At 41.3% G+C, this 24,736-nt stretch overlaps 1 protein-coding gene across 2 annotated transcripts in view; it reads right to left on the reverse strand.

Moving 5' to 3' along the window:
• The window catches only part of Efna5 (ephrin A5), a 285,965-nt gene that overhangs the window by 27,173 nt on the left and 234,056 nt on the right, over window positions 1–24,736 (reverse strand). For both annotated transcript variants that reach the window (XM_021217832.2, XM_021217831.2), the window contains exon 2: window positions 20,290–20,582. In XM_021217832.2, the coding sequence (XP_021073491.1) occupies window positions 20,290–20,582 (293 nt within the window). The remainder of the gene's footprint in view (window positions 1–20,289; window positions 20,583–24,736) is intronic.

Raw genomic sequence — 24,736 nt, forward strand, 5'->3', positions numbered from 1 at the left:
GAGAGAGAGAGAGAGAGAGAGAGAGAGAGAGAGAGAGAGAGAGAGAGAACGCACAGTAAGTAAGTAATTAAAGAAAGCCTCACCTCAATGTCTTTCCCTGAAGACAGCATGCTCTGGGGAAGGATAGGGCTGACTAGCACACTCTTAGCAAAAGAAAAGTCATCCAACTCCTTAGGACAAACCTGGAGCCAAGTGAGCATCCCCCAAGCCACTCTTGAATAACAAACAACTTATGAGGAATTAAACGCTTCATGAAATTGTTATAAGGCACCTCTGCTGTAATTTGTGAAACAGTTTGGCTGAACACTTTTATCTGCCGAACATACTTCTCAGAGCATGTAAAACCCATGTGTATAATACACTGATGTCCCTTTTATAGAAAGGAATATAATTTTACTATTTTAAATAACTGCAGAAAGTTATGGCTGCCGCATCCTTGACTCTGATGTGGGGTTGGTCACGGGGATGATTTATTTTCTTCTCAAATATACGGTCAGAGACACAGCCTCAATTAAGATATTAGTCCTGAAGGAAAATGGGAGGCACATTACAACCCTCCACTTTATGACTCTATTTCTAGAAAGCACAGGGGTGAAAAGTGGGAGCTGTCTATGATACTAATTTGAAATACTAATGAAATCACAGAACTCTTATTTCTTATAAGTAGCTACCAGCGCCTACTGTCTACAAAGTATAAACTATATCTACACCTCTGTAACTTCAGCCAAGGACAGAGTGGTGAACAGAAAACAACACATACATATTACTGCCACCACCTTCCGTCCATAAACACCAGAAACAACATAAGCACCACCACAATACAACACAGACTCATTGCTACCAACTACGACAATAAATGAGCCACATTGCCACCAAGAGCAAACACATACACACCAGCACAGCACACCACAAAACACACATACCACCATAATACCACTCAAAACCATGTGTATACGCTGCTAGCACCAAAACACACATGCACATTGAAACATTAGCACAACCACCCCCCACAACACACATGGACCATACCACAAAACAACACACACACACACACACACACACGACTGTACTGAAAAACAATACATAAACCACTATTATACCACCATAAATGACACACTATATCACTACTACAAAACACATATATATCATCACCACCATACCACACCACAAAATAATACTCATGTGCCACCACAATGAAACATCATACACACATTGCCCATCATATCATCATAAAACAACACGCGCACATTACCATTATATTGCCACGGAACACACGACACTCCACTATTGTACAACAGCATATGTACCGCCACACCCTACTACAGAAATTACAGTTGTAAACAATGCCACAGCAATTACCTATGGTACATCCTCATCACATTACATTGCCACATGAACAAAACACAAAACACTCCCATCATCATCGTATTAAGGAACAGGTTTATAATCTTTTTTTTAAACCCAATTCTTGGATACCGATAATTTTACCTTACCTTCAAAGAAATGTTCCTCTAGCTTCTTACAGTTACTTACATCAAACAACTCCTTTGGCTTCTAGTAAGTACTCTGATTCTGAAAAGCACATATAAACCATCTTCTAAGAAATAAAATCATTGCCCAAAAGGCTCTGGGGCTACTAACAACAAATCCCGTCTTTGTAAACGGAACAGCCACTCTGGCATTTGTCTTCTGTAAAGTCGAAATTGTCCCGTGCCATACTTGTTTAAAAATCATGCAGACCTCTACCCATCCCCTCAAAGAGAGAAAAACCAATGCTATGTCCTCTATGCTCGGCTGCAGTTAGAAAGTTTCTTCGGAGTGGAAAACAGAATTTTAAAAGTATTTATCAACATCAGGACTTGGTTGTTGTCGATGTCTGCTAGACCAAACTTTTCTTGCAAGCAAGAGTCCTCTTACCTGAGTTTTAGGAGCTTTGGGAGGTGCTGCATTTCTTGGACTCTGACAGGCACAGTTCTCCCCCCACCCTTTGCCATCTTTCCTTCCTTCCCTCACACCCCTGCAGCTCCAGCAATGGGAGAGCAATGTGCGGCCTGAACACTCAGCACCTTAACTTTTCAAGGGTGAGAGACTGACTTTGAAATTATTGTCCGGTCTTCTTTCAACTGAAGGACATAGCTCAAGGGGCTAAGATCCCTGCCAGGCTTGAGCGCAGACACTGGGCACTTCTGTGTGGGTACATTTGACTAAAGTCTTCAGCTATCCAGATAGATTTGCAAATGGTAACATGTAGATGAAAGCGTCCATACGGAGTATATCACCATATCCACCCTCAGACCTGAACTCACAGAGACAAGATGACGCCTGTTATTCCTGTCTGGATTATCTGTGACTCAGACGAGGGAAGCTCTACACATCTACACCCTAGAGTAACTTCCGAAGATGTCAAGGTTGAGTGAACCTTTGAGATCCTGCACCCAGAACCCAGGCGCCTAACAACTGCCTTGCTTATATTCCACAGATGCCAATTAAACAACCTTAGAAACAAAATGCTTTTCTTTCTTTGTCTCAGAGTCTTTGTTCATTTCATGCCACCTCTATCAAAGGAAGGAAAAGCAATTAAATGGGAGAGAAATCCTAACTGAAGCATGCATGCCAGTGTCATTAATGGGTTGACCTCAGTTAAGCCTGGAAAGGTATTAGGCAAATACAAGAGTACTGTGTAAAGAATATTACCGTGTGACAAATGAGAACCCTAAAGGAGTTGATGCCCTGCTTCGGAAGCACTCAAGTAACTTACATAGATTTTTTCTCCGAGGTTTTGAACCACACTGCACTTGGCGCTTTACAGTAGTGTTCATCAATGAAGTACACACTCACTTTGGTCATTAATTGTTTCAGTCCATTCGGAACCATTATCTATTTTACTTAGGGTAAGATACAAACCATCAAAAACAAAACAAAACAATCACAACACAAGCCAAAACACCCACCACCACACCACCACCAACAACAAAACAACAACAAACAAACAAACAAACAAAAAAGCCTGTTGAAAAACTTCCTCTGCCTTATTCCATGAATTCTTGGGGCTGACCATCTTGGTGCTCTTTATTCTTGCCAAAGGACAGGCATAGATGCCAATCACACCCATCCTCCCATGACCCTGATTCCCAAGTGGAACCACTCAGGAATGTGGAAATACTGCAGTTAAGAAAGGCACATGACCATGTCTTGATGAGACATGCCACATTCTAGATTCCCCATACTTTAATCCTCTCCATCCAGTGAGAACAGGTTAACAGAACCAAGCTTTCTAGAGTAAGGGGAGGTTGTGTACGTTGCTGAAACAGATAAAAACTGTTTCCACACAGAGGACATAAATTAGTGGACATAGCACTGGTGTGTAGTGGCGGGGACACCAGGAAACATTCTCAATGACTACAAGGGCCAAATAAATAGTTGGCAATTACTTCAGGAAGCAGCCACAAACTGAAAACAGTATCGACCTTAAGTTGGATAGGTAATAATAAGCAAGGAAAGTAGAAGAAAAATTGACCAACATGTGTGATATGCACATATGAAAATTTCACAATAAAACCTATTTAATATAATAGACTCTAGTGCAAACAACCATGGCAAGCTAATGAGAGATTGCCTGTGAAAGAACGCATGCAACACGCACACGTCTTCTAAACACAGGCATTTATTTTTTTTATTCTTCTGACAAGTCTTGTTGAAACTTAAACAACTTGGGTTGGGTGATACCAACCTTGGGAGACTTATTGATTAGCCAGTTTCGGATGGTGATAGAAAGAAATATCATCCCATATGTCTCTACTGCATAATTTTATCAGTGAAGTGACAAACCATGCTTTTTAGTGGTGCCTTGAACTGAAGTGGAATGTACAGTAAAATATGGATTTCCTCAAACGAATCGTCAAAAGCATTAATCTTTATCTAAGGACCCAGAGTAACAGTTTGTTCTCAGTAGCAGGTGGGGGATGGAGAGAAAACGTCTTCCAGAAAGCACTTTGGCAGTCAATCTGACTGATAATAAAGCCTGATGAAACATCTGTGATTAATATTAATTTTAATTCTCTCTTTAATGGATAATTGTGAAAAAGATAATTTATCCCATTTCATTTAGATTACAGCTGAGTTTCTCAATTTAGGAAAAAGAATATTTCTCTATGGTTTTTTCAGGTATGAGACACTCTCACGCTATGAGAGAAAAATCAGTGCACAAATCCTGCCAATGGTAAAGTAATTTTCTAGTTAGACCTTGAAAATATTTTGTACGCATTCGTCTGACCACTCCAGACTTGGACTTGAACCAAGAGATGGTTCTCTGAGTGAGCAGAATGATATTTCTACATCTTTACCACTGTAGAAAAATAAATGAACCCAGTGAACTGAATTAATGCCTTTTGAACTGAATTAATACATTTCGGTCACATTTGATACTATAAAAATTGTGAGAAAAATGTACTTGTGAGTAAATGACAGTGAGCTATTTCTGATGACTACTGTATTTCAAACTGGTTGATGATAGGAACTATTTCTGACATACGCAAATGTATAATTTAAAGCACCCATAAAGATTTGTCATGGAAGTGACCATTAATTTTGATAGAACTAAGAAAGTAACTAATTGCCTCGCGGATATCAATATTAAGAATACCATTTATTAAACTAGCACTTCAGCTCATTTATAGATGGGTACCTTCAGGCCCAGGTTGAGATCTATTGCCCAGTTAAACACACCTAGTGTGAGGTACACCCCAGGCCCACATCTCTCCATTGTGAAATTCTTTTTCTCAACACAAAGTCTTTTTTAAAGGGAGCTGAGACAATAGACTTATTTTCTGGGAATCAGAGCATATTATCGGGGTTTTAAAATGACTGCTGTCTAACCCAATTTTTGAGTGGTAAATGGTGATTAAATACACATCCGTGTTGACCTTTAATCATAACCAAATCATCACTCCACTTAGATACAGGCTCTGACATCAGGCAGAGGAAAACAAGTGATCAAGCCCCAAAGGTCACAAACAACAGGCATTGGCTTCTTCATGCACCTCCGACAACCTTGGGTTGTTTGACAGATGCCAGGCTCAGCCACTTTCCTTTTCTCTCCCTCTACAGGAATAGCTTTGCCTTCCACATTGTTAGCCCGAAATGGATACTGCTCACTCGCTAGCTTCCTGCTTCTGGTCTCTATGTTTCTGGTTTTTATCCTCGTCTATGAAGCTTATTACAATGTAAAAGGAATTGATTCTATAATAACATTTTAAAAATTGTGTGTGTATATATATATGTATATATATATATGTATATGTATATGTATATGTATATGTATATATACATATACGTGTGCGTGTGTGTGTGTGTGTGTGTGTGTAAAGGTATCACACGGTTTACCTCGGTCTCCTTTGCCCCAGCTAAGTCAGAGGAGAATCTCTCTCTGAGGAAATAATGTCTTACCAACTTGGTTGGTAAGACATTAAGAAAGATGGCTTACGTCCATGAGAATGATAACCCTCAGCATCTCAGCCTACCTCAGTCTGCCTTAGTCTTGTGTAGCCAGAATTCCCTGAGCTATGGTAACACTCAGAAGAGAAAATTTCATCTTTTCGCAAGATTGAAGCCACCACTGACGTGACCTTTCCTCTCCCTGGAGTCCCCCAGCGCCTGTTTCAGACACAAGTCTCTCTCATTTTCAGGCAGCGTTCCCCCAGGGTTAGGAAAAGGAGCTGGGGAGTGTGTTCAAATGGATCTCTTCTACCCTGTAGGCCCATAAACTGGAGTAAATCAGACAGTCTGGAAGAAGTTCCGAGACTTGGCAACCTCACCCCTTGGTTCCCACAGGTAGGCTAGCACACTTATGCCGGCCCTCGAAACTGAAGCCCACCATGACCCTCAAGTCAGCACTGCTTTCTCTTTTTAAGAACAGTGCTGATCTTATGAGACGTTTTACATTCAATGCTTTAGTTGCTTTTATGAAATCTGTATTCCTCACCCTGAACTCTGAGCCCCTGGGGACAAAGGCTGTGCACAGACACTTACAGTGTATGCCACACAGGCCTGCAGAGAAAATACAGCTTGCTAAGCACAGACGAACTGCTTCAACAAGAGGAGAGTGACCTTCTACACTCCAGTAGATCTTTTACAAATAGGATGCGTAGTAAAAGACAGCCCTAAGTTGAGTTTAATAAGTGGATTTATAGAATTTTGAATGTTAAGTATTTCAGGAAATAGCTTCCATAAATCTTCTCAAAGGGACACTAATAATAAACACATCATCCCGAATGGTCAGAAATTCTGCTTTTTAATTAAACCAATAATCCCACAAACCTTATTGATTTAGCAATTCATTTTAACATAAGCATCATAAAAGCTCACACACACACACACACACACACACACACACACACACACACACACACACAACTGTATAGCTATGGCAACAGAGCTGAAGGAAACAGGCAATAGAGAAGTCCAAAGTCGGGTGAAGGGTGTCACAATCCCTGAGAGAAGAATAATTTCTCGATAACTACCGGGGCTGTTTATAGAATTAGTTTTTAAACATGACTTTCCGCTCACAGATAAAAAAATTAAGGGTCTAGACTTTAGAGGGAGCCTGCATTCACTCAGACTTGGATCCATCCACACATGAGTAGTGTAATCTAGGTTCCATTTTTCATCAAAAGAAAAATGGCAACAATAGTTGCCACAAGACACAGATGAGATGCCATTGTTGTACATCTAAGGAGTAATCGTTCATAGGGTAGCATTATCACATAACAACTGATCTCAATGTATTTACATGCTAATGCCCTCTTTCCCCCAGAAAAACCCTGCCTTCCTCTCCAGCAACATTTCTTTCTTTTTTAATATATATTTTTATTAGATATTTTCTTCATTTACATTTCAAATGGTATCCCTGAACTCACCTATACCTCCCCGCCCCCCACCCTGTTCCCAAACCCACCCACTCCTGCTTCCTGGCTCTGGCATTCCCCTGTACTGGGGCATAGGATCTTCAAAAGACCAAGGGCCTCGCCTCCCAACCACCAAACGCAGACACTATTGCATACGCCAGCAAGATTTTGCTGACAGGACCCTGATATAGCTCTCTCTTGTGAGGCTATGCCAGTGCCTGGAAAATACAAAAGTGGATGCTCACAGTCAGCTATTGGATGGAACACAGGGCCCCCAACGGAGGAGCTAGAGAAAATACCCAAGGAGCTAAAGGGGTCGGCAACATTTCTCTTTCTTACAAACTCTTCAGATGAGAATTAATGACCCGCATAACTTGGAACATGTTAATTAGTTTCATTTTCTTTTTTTTTATTTTTCATTGGTGCCTGTTTTTCTTTTCCTCTGAAACGGAGTCTCCCTCTGCAGCCCTTGCTGACCTGGAACTCACTGTGTACACTGGGCTGGCCTTGGGGTCATGGAGAGCTTCCTGTTTCTGCCTCCCAAGCACGGGGATGATAGATGTGTACCACCACACCCAGCAACTGACCCTGGGTCACTGTTGTTCTAACTTCTCCATCAGAACTTGGGTGAAATTCGTTCTGTCTAGGTTGGGATGTCTTTCCCACCCCAGGTGACTATCTTTATGAACCAGTGCCAAGAGTGTTTCTATGTATCAACTGCCAAACTTCATGCTAAAGGATTTCAAGTATAACAAATCTCCAATATGTCCTGGATTATAAAACCTATATTTTATAATCTATATATGTGCTTATAAAATTAATAAAATAAAGCGGTCTTCATACTTCTAAATTTATGGAGAAGCAGAGGGTTAAAAAGTAGCATGTAGGTGTCATATGTACATGAGTGTGGGGGTGTGCTTGCCCATGTTCATTCAGAAAGGAGGATGTCGGGTGTCTCCTAGAGCTCCACCTTATGTCTTTGAGACAGGGTCTCTTACTGAACAAGACATTACCACTTTTGGCAGGGCTGCTTGGCCACTGAGCTCCGGGTATCACCCTGTCTTTTTTCCTCAAGGGATTATAGGTACTTGCAGTCATGCCTCTGTTTTTCACAGATGCTGAGGACGTGAACTCAGGGTCATATCCTTCTGAAGCAAGTGTTCTTAACCCCTTAGCTATCTCCACAGCCCCCATGAAGGGTAGGTCTTAACTAGGAAGAGCAACAGTCATTACAAATCACAATGTGCCGATAACTGCAACAATGTGTCCCTCAGGGATTAAGTAAGCAAATGGCGAGTCATGCTGCTAGGCTGCAATGCTGAGACCATTGGTCACAAAGCTTGCCAATGTATCTACCAACGTCCACAGGGTAGTATTGATTCTGTTAATAAAATGTAACTTCTGAAAAATGACAGAGCACAGAAGAGACACACGCTTTTCAAAAGTCTTGCCCAGCTTTAAATGTTTTTGTTATAGCAAATGGCACACCTTAGTGTATAGTCCTGGTCTGTCCCCACAAATCATCCCACAGCGCTCTAGTGTTTGTTACACGGGGACTTTAGAATGTGACTCTCGGTAACAAGAGGAAAATTTCCTAAATATTTTACTTTAGTTGTTTTTAAAACAGGCATTGCCCTCAGATCTGGAGAGGAAGGGATCTGTCCATGTTTGAAATCTGACTTTGACTTCTTTAAAAAAAAAAAAAATACTAATTATGAGGTTGGAGTACAGCTCAGGGATAAAATGCTTGCCTAGCAACTGTGAGGCCCTGGGTTCAGTCACTCACAGCAAACAATCAACTGTTATAAATGATGAAATGCACAGATAAAACAGACCTGGAGGCGAGCTATAAGCCAGGCCTTCACACTTCCCAGCTCTCTCTGAGCATTAGCACTGGGAGAACATCACCTACTACACAGATGGGGATTTGATGGCTGGGAATACACACAGTGCTTGGAACCACTGAACACTGTACATGCAATAGATACTAAATCACTATAATTGCACCTAGGGGAATAATCGTTAGTCAGGGCAGAGCAAGCTTTCAGCAAAAGGCTGAACTCCGCTTCATCTAATTTAGTCCAGGATTCACCACACAGTCTGAGACATGGCTGAACTCCCAGCAAGACCTTCAAGCACTCTGTCAACAAGCAACATGTTTGGGGGGGGGGGTCTTCAACTTAAGCTCTTTCAAAATCTATTACTTAAAATTCCACCTAAAACAGAGAAGCAAGAATTTGTAAAATGAAGGGTGGGGGGCCACAGAAACCGTCAAAGCCAAGAGCACCATAGCATATAATGCAACCCATCAGCTCTGACTTCAGTAAGAATTGCGGACAATTCTTTTACATTGGTAGAAAATTAACTTTTAAAAACTTCCAAAAGAGCCAGGTGAGGCAAATCTGGCTTAGAACCCTGGTTTGGAAGGTAATAGAAGTGGGGTGAGTTGAAGCAATGCACCTTCTTTATTTTAAAATTACCTAGAGAATGTTTTTTTTTTTTTTTTTTTTTTTTTTTTTTTTTTTTGCTTTTAAAGGATTTACATGCTAAAGGGATGCTAACTGCAGAGTGAAACTCAACTTACAATGATGTAGATAAAGCTGGTCAGAAAAGCTGTGCATTGGTGGAAGTAATAAAATAAAATGAAAAGATATTATCATCGCAGTTTCTAACAATAATAGACAGGTTGGCTGTTCTCCAATCCATGATATTTTACTTTTGGGGCTCAGAAGGAATTAATATTTTGTAAAGATTTTAAAATTTTAAACTAAGCCTGGATATTGCATTTATATTAAGATTTTGTTCCTAATGTGGATTTTATGTAATCTACATAAAAATATTTAATGGGAAAAACAGCCTGTTGCCAAAGTCCACATGTTTCCCCTATTAAGCAGAGGTGAGCCGCATCTCCAGGAACTGTATTTCAAACTCACGGGATAGTCACAATCTAAAATTATGAACGATAATGCCCCCGTTCTCTGCATTGATATTAAAGAAAAGGGAAAATAGAAAACTTTATAGCCACTATCATCTCCCTGGACCATAAATCTCAAGTTTTGAGAATTGCTTCCCAAAAGGGTAGGGAGCAGGATGAGTTGCGAGGAAACCTCAGAGCCTAGAGTTATTTTTTTAGCCAGCCAGGAAAGCACTGACACAGATTTCTACATATATCTGGCTGTGAAAAGTCTCATTTGTGGTGATTTATAGTTCTTCATAAAGAACTCTGTAGATAATATAAGCCTGCTGCGAGGCTGTATGACAACTCTCAAACCAAGAGTTACAAGACCATCCTGTTAAAATAGGGCAAGGAGAGATGAGTGGGAAGCCTGCTGAAATGGCGGGTTGTTTTTTGTTTTGTTTTGTTTGTTTGTTTGTTTTTTATGACGAAAGACCACAGCCCCGTTATGCGCACGTGAGTGCATTCAGTCAACTTTCATTGTGTGTGTCTCTCATGGAAACGATTGGGGTTCTCTATACTAAAAAGGATTCAATGCCCATCCCCTCCTCCACCCCCAGTAACTGAGTGTGCATTTGATGTATTCATGCTCGTGCAGTTCATAACAAATGGCACTTAGACGTCACCTCACTGAAGTTTGCTTGTCTTAGTGACTTACTAAGGGAAGCACAGAACAGTACGCTGACAACCCGAAGTCAATGAAATATAAACACTGTTATTCCAAGTGTCACTGGCGCGGTATTTCCATTTCGCCTGGCATCTGTCCTATGTAACACCACGTGGATGTAAAATACAGGAGCCCACCAAACGGTGTTTGGTTAACTTTGAGCCCACACGAATGCATTCCATGCTCACATGCCTGAGAACTGCTGCTTCTCTATGAGATTATGCAATTGACCCGGAGAGTTATTTCTGGACATGTGGCCACATTTGATATTGGGGTAAGGGCAGGGGAAAACAAAGAACAATCTTTTAATTTGTTTCCCTTTTGGTGTTTATTCGAAGCATGGTAGGAGGAACTAAAGGGTGAGTAAGTGCCATAATTCCTCTCTGTCCCTCAGGAGGTCAGAACTCCACATGCCGTCCATCTCCAGCTCATAATGGCATTCTGAGTTCTCAAAGGGACTACAAAGAAAAAAACCAGTTCTGATGCTGAACTTCTTATCAGAACGTCAGCCTTTGTAAAACGCAGACATCAGGAAGTCTGCTCAGGAGTCTTTGGCTCCTTGGGGTTGATACCATGAGTTCCCTCCCATCAAGTCCCAGTTACTCAAGAGTTGTCACGGGTCCCTTTGCAAAGTTCCAGGGTGCTCTTCACGTCAGCATGGATGGAGAGCTAGGTTCACACCAGCTCCCGTGTCCACAGGCTGGCATTAGTTTCTTTTAATATCCCTTAAGCTGTGGTCTTCCTCTCCTCTCCTCCTTAACATCTCTTTTTAAAACTCTTAACTTCACAGCTTTTTGAAACCATACACATCCGATGGAGCAATGGTGTGAAAAGTTTAAAAACAATAATGGAGTCCTGAAAACCACCCTGTGGTTCTATCACTTGCTTCCCCTCTTGGTCTCACTAGGGCTACCTGAACTGTGGAGAGAAGCCACCACGAAGCCTGGATGCTCCACTCATGGTCCAGAGTGGCTGAGACCACACCACACACACTCATTCAGAAGGTTGACACAGCATCTGGTGATAAACAATTGTTTCCATAAGAGAAAATTACAATTAACACAGGAAAAAATATTCAGAGGTCCCTGAACATCTTCTTACAGGTTGTTGATTGAACTTCCACTTAAGGACTCTTGAATCCATTCATGCTTTCCTATAAGATGGCCAGGGACATCTTGAACCAGAAATAATTCTCTAAACTCATTCTTTAAATGAAAAGGCACAATCTTGTAGGCTCACAAGAGGCTGTAAAGTATACAAAGAGAATAAAAATGACTATTATTAGAGAGGAAACTAATGCTATCACTGAAAAAAAAATTGTCTGATGTTCAAAAAATGGTCACTTTCTATTTTAAAAATGAAACAAAACTCTAAAAAGCTAGTTTGAAAAAATTATTCTCTAGGAAATATTAAAATCTATCAGTGTTCTAACAATCCCATTGACTTTCTTGTGTTAACATAAATAGGTCTCGAAATACCATTCTCTGAGATAATCACCTTAAAAAGATAAAACATACTACCGGAGGATCCAGCAATACCCCTTCTGGGCATATACCCAGAAGATCTTCCAACTGGTAATAAGGACACATGCTCCACTATGTTCATAGCAGCCTTATTTATAATAGCCAGAAGCTGGAAAGAATGTCCCACAATAGAGGAATGGATACAGAAAATGTGGTACATTTACACAATGGAGTACTACTCAGCTATTAAAAACAATGAATTTATGAAGTTCTTGGGTAAATGGATATATCCGGAGGATATCATCCTTAGTGAGGTAACCCAATCACAAAAGAAGTCACTAGATATGCACTCACTGATAAGCAGATATTAGCCCAGAAACTTAGAATACCCAAGATACATTTTGCAAAACACAAGAAAACCAAGAAGGAAGACCATCGTGTGGATACTTCATTCCTCCTTAGAATAAGGAACAAAATACCCATGAAAGGATATAAGTACAGAGACAAAATTTAGAGCTAAGATGAAAAGATGGACTATCCAGAGACTACCCCATCCAGGGATCCATCCCATCATCAGCCACTAAACCCAGATACTAATGCACATGCCAGCAAGATTCTGCTGAAGGGACCCTGATACAGCAGCCACTTGTGAGGCTATGCCAGTGCCTGGCAAACACAGAAGTGGATGCTCACAGTCAGCTATTGGATGGAGCACAGGGCCCCCAATGGAGGAGCTTGAGAAAGTACCCAAGGAGCTGAAGGGGGCTGCAACCCTGTGGGTTGAACAACAATATGAACNAACCAGTACCCCCTGAGCTCNTGTCTCTAGCTGCATATGTAGCAGAAGATGGCCTAATCGGCCATCATTGGGAAGAGAGGCCCCTTGGTCTTGAAAACTTTATATGACCCAGCACAGGGGAAGGCCAGGGCCAAGAAGTAGGAGTGGGTGGGTAGGGAAGCGGGGGCAAGGCAGGGGAGGGAGGGTATGGGGAACTTTCAGGATAGCATTTGAAATGTAAATAAAGAAAATATCAAATATTAAAAAAAAAAGAAGGTAAAAAAAAGATAAAATAAAAATTGAGGAAGTGATCTAGGTTTTGTTAAGAGTTCTACTGGAAGTTTCTGTTATGAACACCTTGAATCTCGGAACAGTTGCTGCTAAAGAAAATAATGCCAAAAGAGCCCCCCCCCCTTCAAAAAAGAGCTAATAACAAAGACAAAATGTGTGTTTACACATAGGCATATACACACCACACACACACACACACACACACACACACACACACACACTTTACAAGCTAAACAATTATGGAGATGTTAGTTAAAAGAAAACACATAGTATTTCCCAGTTACCTCTCCTGTGAGAATAAAATAATGTGTATGGTTAAAAAAATATTATCTCCTGCTTCAATAACTGAGCTGCTTTCAAGTTCTTCAATTTCAATGAGAAAATGCATGAAAAAGGTAGATTGGTGTGGGCTTCCCAAAGCAAAATAATTCTTAATGTAGATTAACCAATGGAAGCCACTACAAATCCAGTTCCCTGTTTCAAAGGCTGCAAGTCATTTTGGACAAGGAGTATTAAACACACCCGTTTAACAGACAGTTCATTTCCTGAATCTCAGGAATAAGAAAGACTGCAGATGAAGAACTCTTATTCTTAAACCCATTTTCCAGACGCAGGAAAGGGAAAGCTTGGTAAGGTTAGACAATGATCCCCATCAACATACGAGCATTTAGGAAGACAGGAAGGGGCCTGGAAAGATTGCTCAGTGGTTAAGAACACATGGTTGCTTTTCCAGAGGACCTGGGTTCAATTCTGAGTACCACATGGCCGCTCACAGCTGTCTGTAACTCTGGTCCCCAGGAATCCGGTGCCCTCTTCTGGCTTCCAAGGGCACTGCATACAGACAGAGACAAAAAAATACTCATGTATACATAGGATGGTAGTGTGCACTTTTAATCCCAACACTGAGGCAGGTGGAGCTCTGTGAGTTTGAGGCCAGCCCGATCTACAGAGTGAGTTCCAGGACAGCCAGAGCGACACAGAGAAAGAAACCTTGTGTTAAAAATCAAAAGCAAAAACAAAAAAGCAAAACAAAGCAATAAACAAAGGAGTAAATAAACCTTTAGGAGACTAGGAAGACCCAAGCCCAAGGTAGGAGTAACCATAGTTCATACAATTTAACAAAAATTAAATAAATAATTTAAGTCACACTCTACTCTTCTTTGATGCCATGTTATTTCTACAGAATTAAAAATATTGCCAAGCAATTGAACTGCTACAGAGCGTGCCATACAAATATTGCCACACAAAGGCTTTAAAATTAACCTTTCCCTGTATGGGGTAAGCTATTATGACACATAGTCATTCAGGTTTTATTTACTGGGCAGCTCTCCTGGGTGTGTTGCTTTCTACCACGTCTCTTTGAAAATACACATTTTTTTCCCCCATCAGTATCATGGCTAAGTGGATTCTCTTGTATGGTTGAACCTTCACCTGATTTTATAAACACTTCCATAAGAAATTATTCTTGGAGTCTCAAACAATTCACCTACAGAAAAGCCTTTGAAGCCAACTGGCAAGGGAAGGAATTTCCCCTTTATATCAATGCTCTGGCTTTCTAAGTATTCTCCTACCTATAAAAGGTTATGCAATTAGTTTCTGGAGAGAATCTGGGTCCTTATGAGAAACCACATCTTAGGAATGTAGGCTATTTTGTTAACAAAATAAACTGTGTGGGGCATATTAGAATTGTCTCACAACCTAAAACAAAGCTATAAACCAGTAAAATACATAGGATATTGACAGTGACGTTGCAGTCAAGGAACAATAATACTGTGAATTTATGGGAAATGTGCCCATGCATAGAATGTGCCCAGGGATGAATTAGACATAGAAAGGCCACCATTCTCTGCTTTTAACTGTCATTTTCAGGAAATGGGGCTTATCTACCATAAGCTGTTCATTAAGATCCACTAATTCAGGGTCCTGTGGATAATCATAACTCAATTTGGACACTGTGTACTGCCTATGCAGCCAAGTTTGGGCTTTTGTCTTAGAAAATACAACTCTTCGAGCTTTCGAAGTCACCTAGAATGACAGAGCTTATAGTCTATCGTCCGGAGATGGGAAAGCATCCTTTGGAGAGCTTAAGATGCACACATGTCTCTCTGCTCTCGTGTGCAGAAATGACAGGTAAGCCACCACACCTGCCCAACACTCATATGGGTTCTAAGGATCCAAATACAAGTCCTCAGAGTTGTCTGGCAAGTACTTTATCCACTGAGTCACCTCCAGAGCCCATTCCTAACCTTTTAAAAAGAGAAACGTATATTCTTCCTTTGGAAGTACATGAAGCCTTAGATTTTATCTTTTCATTTCTTCTGGTCTAGGCCCCAATTTCTTCCCCATTAGTTACTTTGTACCTACATGGACCTTTTTCAAATTATCTGACCTTTGTCCCACTTTCTATATATACAACACACATGCACACATAAAATACAAACACACATGTATACACACATGTACATACTACACACAAACACACACATGCCATGCAATATACACACATGCACACATACAATACATAACACTTGTACTCACACATGTACAGGCTACATACAAACACACACATGCACATGCAATACACACACATGCACACATATGCACACATACCACATACATGTACACATGCATGCACATGCCACACACAGATAGGCACAGACACAAGCGCACACATACACACATGTGGAAGGCAAAGAAGAACACTATATTACAGAACCATTTTAATGACAAAGTCCCCCAGAACAGTCCTTAGAACAGAATATATGCTCTGTAAGCACTATTTACTCCTAGTTATTGAACATGTTCTCCATGACAAACAATATAATACATGCCGCAGGGCAGAAACAGCTATGAACAATAAATCATAAATATTTAATGTCAGGAGTGATGAGTGCCTGAGGAAAATAATTGCACAAGACAGTAAGAAGGTAGAGAATGATGAAGAAAGTGTTACATTTATATTTTGTACTTAGCCTTTCTGATAAAGCCATTTCTCAACACATCTCTAAAAGAGATGAGGAAAAAGGACATGTATGAGGGAAGGGGACACTGGGGTGTCCAAACCCCAGCACTGGGTGTGCTGCCTAGCCTCACAGACTAGGATAGAGGACAGAGGCTGCTGCAGGGAGGAGATCAGAGAGGATGGGTGTGGGAAAAGGAAGCACACAGCCATGGAGTTCAGGCTGGTGAGCTCAGGGGTGATAGGGTTGGGGACAGCAGTGCTGGGAACTGTGGTCTCCCAAGGAGCCCACCACACTAGAGAAACAGAGACAGTAGTAACTCAGAGCAGGATCCCAGCACAGCTCTCCACCCTGCATGTTTTCCCATCTCCCCTCGGGTGTTGTTTCTTGATACCTACTAGGCACCAGCGATGGGCCATCGCACAGATGTTATCTCTGAGCTAAAGCGGCAGACCTCAGATAAAAATTAATAACATGAGGATATTAAAGCTCCAAGTGATTTCTGAAATCATTCATTTCAGCCACATTAGTCTACACGTGTAGACTCGGAACTCCAGCGATATTAGATGATTTACTCAAGTTCAAATAGCTCATTACAGCGACTGAAGGGCCAGGTAATCACTGTGTTTTTCTCCCGCTCAGCAAAAGGGTGCCTTCAAATCACTACTTCTATGGACTTAAAAAAAAATAACTTAATGTCCTTATTTTAGTGATTTCTCTTATTTCATTTAGATACAAGAGCAGAAAAAGTTCGTCTAAATATTTCTCTATAGGTTAATATTTGTGAGAAACACCTTTAAAGTATATTTTTAATTTCAAGAATTTCTACTTCCTCATTAAAAGTGTATCCTTTCAACATTCAGATTCAAAGTTGTGGTCTACTAAATATGTAGGGCCACCTTTATAGCCACTGATGTCATGGGATGTATTCGGGCCATGGGCAAGGGGTTGACCATGCCTGGTACGAAGTCTATATGAATGACTTTAACCTTAGTCAGCTGACTGGCAGTTCTGAGAATCTATTCCTAATGATAGAAATGCAACTTGAGGATGCCAGTCTCTTAGGTCAGAATCAGAAGCGCCAAAATGCACTACAACCCCAACCTGTAGCCTGTTCCCAGGTGAAGGATCACCTGTAACAGAGAAACACTCACTCAGGATGAATAAAGAAGCTGGAACAGCTAAGGATACTTTGTCTGAAAGGTAAATCCAACACTTCATTGAAGACAGAGTCAATAGTTACAGTTTCTTAATTTACATAGTGCAAAGAAATTATAAAGGTAAAAAGGGCCTTGTCTAAATGAAGAGGATATTGGTAAGAACTCTCCGGTTTGTGTTCTTCTGAGTCTAGGTACCCGTGCTATGAAGTACCTTACCTTTCCTCCCCAGCAAATCTGTGTCTAGCTGACTCTGGCACCCTACCTCACAGCAGAGCGTAACCCAAAGGGGAGACAGACACTAGGCTGTGAGTCTTCCTGTTCCTGGATCTGCAGAAGTGAGGTGAGGAACTGCGAGACTCAGCCCCTTCTATGATTTCGACCACTGGGCAGTTTAGCTTGTTTCTAAGATGGGCGTTAAGGAGTGTGAAAAGAAGAAAGAAAGAGAGAGAGAGAGAGAGAGAGAGAGAGACACTTCCTAATCACTCTGCTCCTCCCACATCTGAGGAGAAAGATTCAACCGAGGGCCAATTCTCCCCTAAGAATCCTGTGCTTTAATTATGAGCAGAGCCCATGAAACGTGCTAAGAGACACATCACGCTAGCTCCACCCTTGGTCTCAGCAGTGAGAGCCAGGGGAGAGACGCTATGGTGGGTTGAAAACATGGTTGAAAATTCCATTTAACTGAACACCAGGCCACTGTGCTTCTTGGAAATGAACATTCCAATTCGCTGCTTAATTTTGTGCTATTTTACCTTTCATGAAAGAAAGAAAGAAAGAAAGAAAGAAAGAAAGAAAGAAAGAAAGAAAGAAAGAAAGAAAGAAAGAAAGAAAAGTAATTTAAGTTAAACTCAGCCGAACAGCAAAAAAAAGCTCTTGATATTTTGAAGCATTTTGGAACAATTACTTTGACAGGAGCCCTTGACAGTTAAATGACTCCGTTAAATGAATGTTATAGAAGACACATAATGATCTTTAGTGAAATATTGAATTTAACCACAAATGAGGAGAACGTAGTCGTAAGCATACAGTATCTGTGAGTACCGTCTTGCTCACGAACCTCAATGGATTCTAAAACTTCTAATAATGGTGCAATCAGCCAGTTAGCCGGTGAGCGTTTCCCCATCTTGATGTTCTCTCTTGATATTTGGCTTCTGCTTTTGTTGGGTTTTTAAGTCCGAAAAGTCAATAAGGTATCGGTTCTGAAAATAATTCCCCCTTGTAGCACAGCATCTTGCAGTGGGAGAATTAATGAAATTAAGGCTGTCCTACCACTGAATGCCTTCTCCTTCCTTTGCCTCCTTTGCTGAATAGGATTCTTTCAGAAAGGGAGATCTCAGAGAGGCTGGGAGCGCACTGCCTGGGAAAAACCAGGGGTCAGTGGATGCCAGGGTTTCCTGCATCTGCAAGACTCAATTTTCCTCCTCTTATTTTTTATGGACTTAATGTGAGATGGTATCAAGGCTTTTTACATGTTTTCTCATGACTAACAACTGAAGTATGCACCGAAATAATAAAACTGGTACTGTTCAATTTCCTTTTTAAATTCAACCCTAATATAAGCGAGCGAGAGAGACTTGGTGGCGGCAAAAATCCTACTTGCTATAAAATTGCGTTTTCTGGAGATGGAGATGAGCTAGAAACGTCAGTGGATCTGAACCGTGTGGGTGGAGACATTTGGATGGAAGAACTGAGCCAGAGAAACAGGAATGTTCTCTATCTTGTTTGTCTGTCGAGGTGATGGAGGATGCCAAGCATTTAGAGTGGTATCAGGTGTATTTCCACACAGCCAGAGCAACAACACTTCCCGATTCCTGAGGCTGGGTCTTCCTGAGTCCCTACTGGCCCTTCCATTCATCTTTACCCAGTAGCTGTTCTTACCTGAATTACCTCTTCACAAGTCTGCCCCTTACTAAAACAAACAAACAAACAAACAAAAACCCAAAAAAAAAAAAAAACCAAACAAACCAGGAAGTGTCTCCATCTCATACACACACACACACACACACACACACACACACACACACACACACCCATTTCAGAGCCAATATGAGCAGTTCCATAAATGTGCCTTAAACAAACACGTTTTCATGTCCAAAAGTGAACTACGTGGGGAAGGCTACACTATTAAATACATCTGATACTAAAAAGGTCTAGCTATGCCTACTGTAGGCCAACCGTGGGCCAAGAGGCCTAACAATTGGTATCATCTAGAACTCTGTTACTCAATGTGTGGTCCATGGGCCAGCAACATGAACACTTCCTGGGAAGTTTATGCACGCCTAATCTGAAGTTCCACCTCAGACCTCCAGTTGACAACGTGTATGACAACCAGTCCCCCAGGTATCTCACACAGAGTGAGGTCTGAGAGGCATTCAGGACTAATCCATGCCAGTGTGACATCTGAAAGAGTTAAGGTTGCTTGGGATGGAGAATTAAACCAGGCCGTGTGGCACTGTGATTAATGCAGTCCGGTCCGCTGAGACCATTCATAGCGCTCTGGGGACAGTCACACAGTGCTCACAGGTGAGAGACCAGTTCCCCTGGAACTCCTCCTAGATACTTCTTCACACTTGCCTGTCTAAAGACACAGCTGCTCCTAATCATTGTCTCCTCTCCTTGGTGCAAAGCTAGTATTTATCGTCAGCATGCTGACATTTGCAGGAGCTGGGCCTTTCTCCACTTAAACTGTGCCTGGCTGAAAGAAAGGATGTTGCTGACACCTGAATAAGAAAGCAACGACTCCAAGTTATGTAAATTTAATTATTTCCTTCAGTTTTTTTTTTCCAGGAATCTTTTTTTCCTTTCTCCAAGATTTAAAAAAAAAAAATAGTCCTGGCAATTTTCATTTAAAAGAAATACACGTCGGCAGTGGTTCACTGCACAGGCTGACACGGGGTTTCATAGAGGAAGAGGTGCCGTGGCTTTAATCTAATTTGGGCTCTCAATTCCCAGCTAATGTATCTAGGGATCATGATGTATGTGTTCACAAGGAGACATCTGTAACACAGAGTCCAGCTCTGCAGTTCTCCAAAACACAGGTTTAAAAAAAAAAAAAAAATCAGTCAAGAGTTTTGCAGCTGCCCCACAACATAATAAATCTCCAGGTACTCACAGATGTAGAAATACTCTCGGCCTGGCCTGAATTCAAATCCTAAAGAAAAGGGAGTGAAGAGCTGGAATTTTTCCGAGAACTTCAGCGGTCCGTTTGGGGAGTGAGGCCGGTTACATTCCCATCTCTTGAACCCTTTGGATGTGTGGTCGCAGGCACTGTACCCATCAAAATTCACCATGTACAGGACGTAGCGCTCAGTCTTATCTTCTGGGACAGAGTCCTCGTAGTGGGGGCAGAAAACATCCAGGTAGTCATTGATACAGACATCAATATGGTAGTCACCCCTCTGGAATCTGTTGGAAACAGAAGGAAAGAACACGGTAATTCATACCAGGAGGTATTTCTGCTCAGAATCTACAGTTGTATCCTTCAATAACTTTGGAGATCAAACATTTAGTATGAAAAGTCTTCACTAAACACTTAGGATTTATAGCCTGATTTGAAATGTTTTACACACACACACACACACACACACACACACACACACACACACACCACCCCTGCAAGTACCAAATGCCCGCTTCAGTTTAACTTTATAAAACTATGGCTTCTCTGTTTTAATTAATAACTTCCCCCAAACAGCTGAAAGGTATTTCACAGGACATACTGAAGTGGGAATCAGGAATCGTTATGGGTAAATCTTTCTCAGCCTAAAGTCATGGCAAGAAAGCATACCAAAAAAAAAAAAAAAAAAAAAAAGGCTTTTGTTTTTAGCTCCTGAGGAAATTCTTCCCTAAGCCCTCAGAAAGGTTCACCATAAAACTGTGTTCCTGCTGAAATACAATGCTCATAAAGTGCCATAATCTTCACGCTGGACAGTCAGTCTCACATGAACACTTCCCAGTGATGATGAGCGGGTCAATTCCATTTTTGGACATCTCTAAATGTTAGAAACTTTCTTCCTATATTGAGCATAAATCTGCTTCTATCTAATTTCCATCCACTGATCCCGACTTCTGCTGCCTGGAGTTACAAAGGGCGAATCTAATTCTTCTTCTGCCAGGCGGTCTATAAAACATTCAGACATGTCAGCAGTCTCTGGATTCTCCTTTCGCTTTCCCCACACGTGAAAATCCTCGCCCCTTCGGTTATCTCTGGGATGATTCCCAGACTCCTCCTCATTCCAGGATCCTCCCATGCCCTGCAGTTTCCCAGTGAGTTCTTAAAATGTAGGACCCACCCATGAGACTTTCAGCACCTAGGAACTAATGTTCAACCTGGGAGGAATAGACTACTTTTCTTCTCAATGCTAAATACTCTCTGACAAAGATTCCCTTTGGAGAGGCAGCATTGTTTAAAAAGGAAAGTGGTGGTGCTACTCATTGAGTGGGCAGAACTGGCTTCAAGACTCGGATCTGATGACGTCATACATCATCTGGAGCCTCAGTTTCCCAATGCATAAGATAGGATAACAGTGAGAATCCATCCCGCTGGCCTCCCAAGGACCCTCAAGTCTCAGAGGAGGAGGCATAGGGAGACCATCTTGAGGTTTCATCAGAGCATCTGCATTTCAGCGAGAATCCTCTCTCGGGGGCCACTTCTTGCAAAGAGAGCCATGTGTGTTTATATCTTTGTGTTTAGAATGTTCACGAGTTTGCCTCCTCTTCTTCATTACTGGTGGACAATGATTTGTCAAGACGCAAGGAAAGACTGTTGCTTTTAAAAACATTTCAGAACATCAAGGTAACATCACTGCTAAAGTACAAAGAAAAGACATTGCAGTGTGCAGATAAAAGGTGCTGGGCTATGAATCATCACCACTCAAGAGTAGTCTGACAGCGTTGGACGAACGCCAGGCAAGAACTGCAGCAGAAGGCGATGCCCAGATGCACTTTATACTATTATATTATTATTACAGATTTTAAAGACATTCAAGGGGGAAGTTTTTTTTTTTTTTTTTTCCTCTCCCTAAGTGTCATTCATGCTAGCTTGACTAGCATGTTAAAGTGCTTAAATTGAAAATGAAAACTGTAGCTACCAGGGCACACCCTGTTATTCCTTTATTCTGTAATTCTATAATTAAAAGCCACATTGTCACATTATTATTATTATTATTATTATTATTATTATTATTATTATTATTATTATTTCAGGCTCAGTTCATCTTTTCCATCTTTGTCCCTGTTAATGTTACTAGAATTTTAATGAAGCAAACTATGGAACTGAAAACCCATTCCACACTGGGTTGACTAGTATTCCCTTTAGGGGATAGTGTGCTTTTATGCGAGATGCGTAAATTACTAAGGGGTCTATTTTAAACATGTGATTCTTCTAGAGACTAATATTCCTACTCTTCGATCGCTATCCGAAGACAATAATCTATCATAGTCAATTCACACTTCTGCTTCGGTTCTTTGTTTGTCTGTCTTTTCAGACAGGGTGTTAGGTGGCTGAGGCTACACTAGAATCTGCTCTGTTGCCAAGAATGGCCTTGAACTCCTAAACCTTTTGTATCTGCCTCCTAAGTGATAGGATTATAGGCTTGTCTGTCTGGTTTCAGATCTGAAATTTGCACAAGTTTGTCTACTATTGCATGTCAAAGACTAAGACGTGTGTGTATATATATATATATATATATATATATACACATACATATATATGCAAACAATGACTAATTGAAATTCATGAAAGTTATTGTATAATGTGCTCAAGTATAAAAGAAAAAGATAGCATGAGCTATTCTTATTTTATACCAAGCCCTCCCTGCTTGGGTACAAAGTGGTCAAGGCTTTCTCACCATGAAGAAACTTACAAGCACGACTTAACACTGAGCACTTCCTGTGTGAGCACTTCCTGTGTGAGCACTTCCTGTGTGAAATTCACTATTCCAGATACCCACTGTTGTTATATCCATTCAAAGGCAAGGAAACAGAGTTTAAGGAATCACATGACATACCCAGGGTTCTTAGCTAGTAAAAGGTAGAGGGGGGAAGTGACCTGGGAGATTACATTGCTGCCACCATGTCCATAGGTCCGCTTCACAGTCCCTAGAGGGGCAGTTCTTGTCGGGGTTCCAGTTCTCTTTTCCATTCACTGACATAACAAGCACTTGCTGTCCTTGAGATTTACGTGTGTTCTACATATGAATTACACATACTATGAAATACTCAAAGCAACGACACTGAGCAGTTAGAACACGTTTACATTAACAACCAGGAACAACATCTGGAGAGGACATTATCCTCTTAGCTCAATGATTCACAGTAGTGGGGCTAAAATCTGAACCCAAGTCTTACATGGTTCTGAAGCATCTCCTCTCTCTGTCACCAAGAGGGCCGCACAGTAGGACAGCTCCACGGTTGTAGCAGCTTCCCTTCTTACAATGGCAGCCTCTTAGAAGTGTGGGTACTAGTTCACTTCAGGGTGCTACCAATAGAAGTCAAGCCCTGCTTCCCCTCCCTGCCTCCTCACTTGACTCCAAAATCCTAAACCAGCAGCTATGGGGAAGCCCTTAAGTCCTGCGCATCATTCTAGTCTTTCCCAGAAAGAAGCATTCTCAGGCTCAGCAGCCATTCACATAAAGGGATCTTTCTCCATCAGGAAATAGCTTTCCTGAGCTTGGGCTCACATCAAAGCAGAAATATACATCTAGAAAGATTCTAGAAAGACTTTGCATGCCAATATTTACAGATGCTCCGGGGCACCCAGCCACTGCGTTAACGGGTTCATCAATGGCCTAGAACTGTCCCTGCAAATTTCTCCTCTTTTTTTACTTCCTCTAATTTTACCATGGTATCCAGCAGTGGCCACTGAGATCCTTGTATCTTGTTAAGAACTATACTGTCTGGCGGCCCACCCATAAGACGGCAGTCATTCTTCTTCCACTAAGTGATCACTGGTTCACAGCACGGAAGCATGAACACTCTCCAGACTTAGTAAGGGAATTTCACCTGCAGAAACACCATTGTGACTGTTCTCACAATGTAAACATCTCAGGAGCCAGAAATATCTCATACAACCAGAAAGATGACCCTGCTCCTCCCTGGGATACGTGGCTGCTTGTTGTTCTACACAACATACAATAATATTCTCCTACAGCAAAAATATATCTCACACATCTAGCAAAATTGAGCAGTAGGTTGGTTGAGGATTGATGTCAGCTATATCACAAAAGGTCTGTTTCACTTGACTAAGAATAAGATTTGGGGCTGGAGAGATGGCTCAGGTGTTAAGAGCACTGACTCCTCTTCCAGAGGTCCTGAGTTCCATTCCCAGCAACCACATGGTGGCTCACAGATCCGATGCCCACTTCTGGTGTGTCTGAACAACAGTGAACTCTGAAGACAGCAACAGTGTAACTTATATAAATAAAATAAATAAATCTTAAAAAAAAAAAAAGAATAAAATTCAACACAAAAATTAAACCCCTTTAATCCTCCTCAATACCCAGAGTAAATTATCAATTATATACTTGATGGAAGCTGGAGAAAATGGAAGCCACCCTACC

The sequence above is a fragment of the Mus pahari genome, chromosome 18 (genome assembly GCF_900095145.1).
Source record: "Mus pahari chromosome 18, PAHARI_EIJ_v1.1, whole genome shotgun sequence".
NCBI classification, from domain to species: domain Eukaryota; kingdom Metazoa; phylum Chordata; class Mammalia; order Rodentia; family Muridae; genus Mus; species Mus pahari.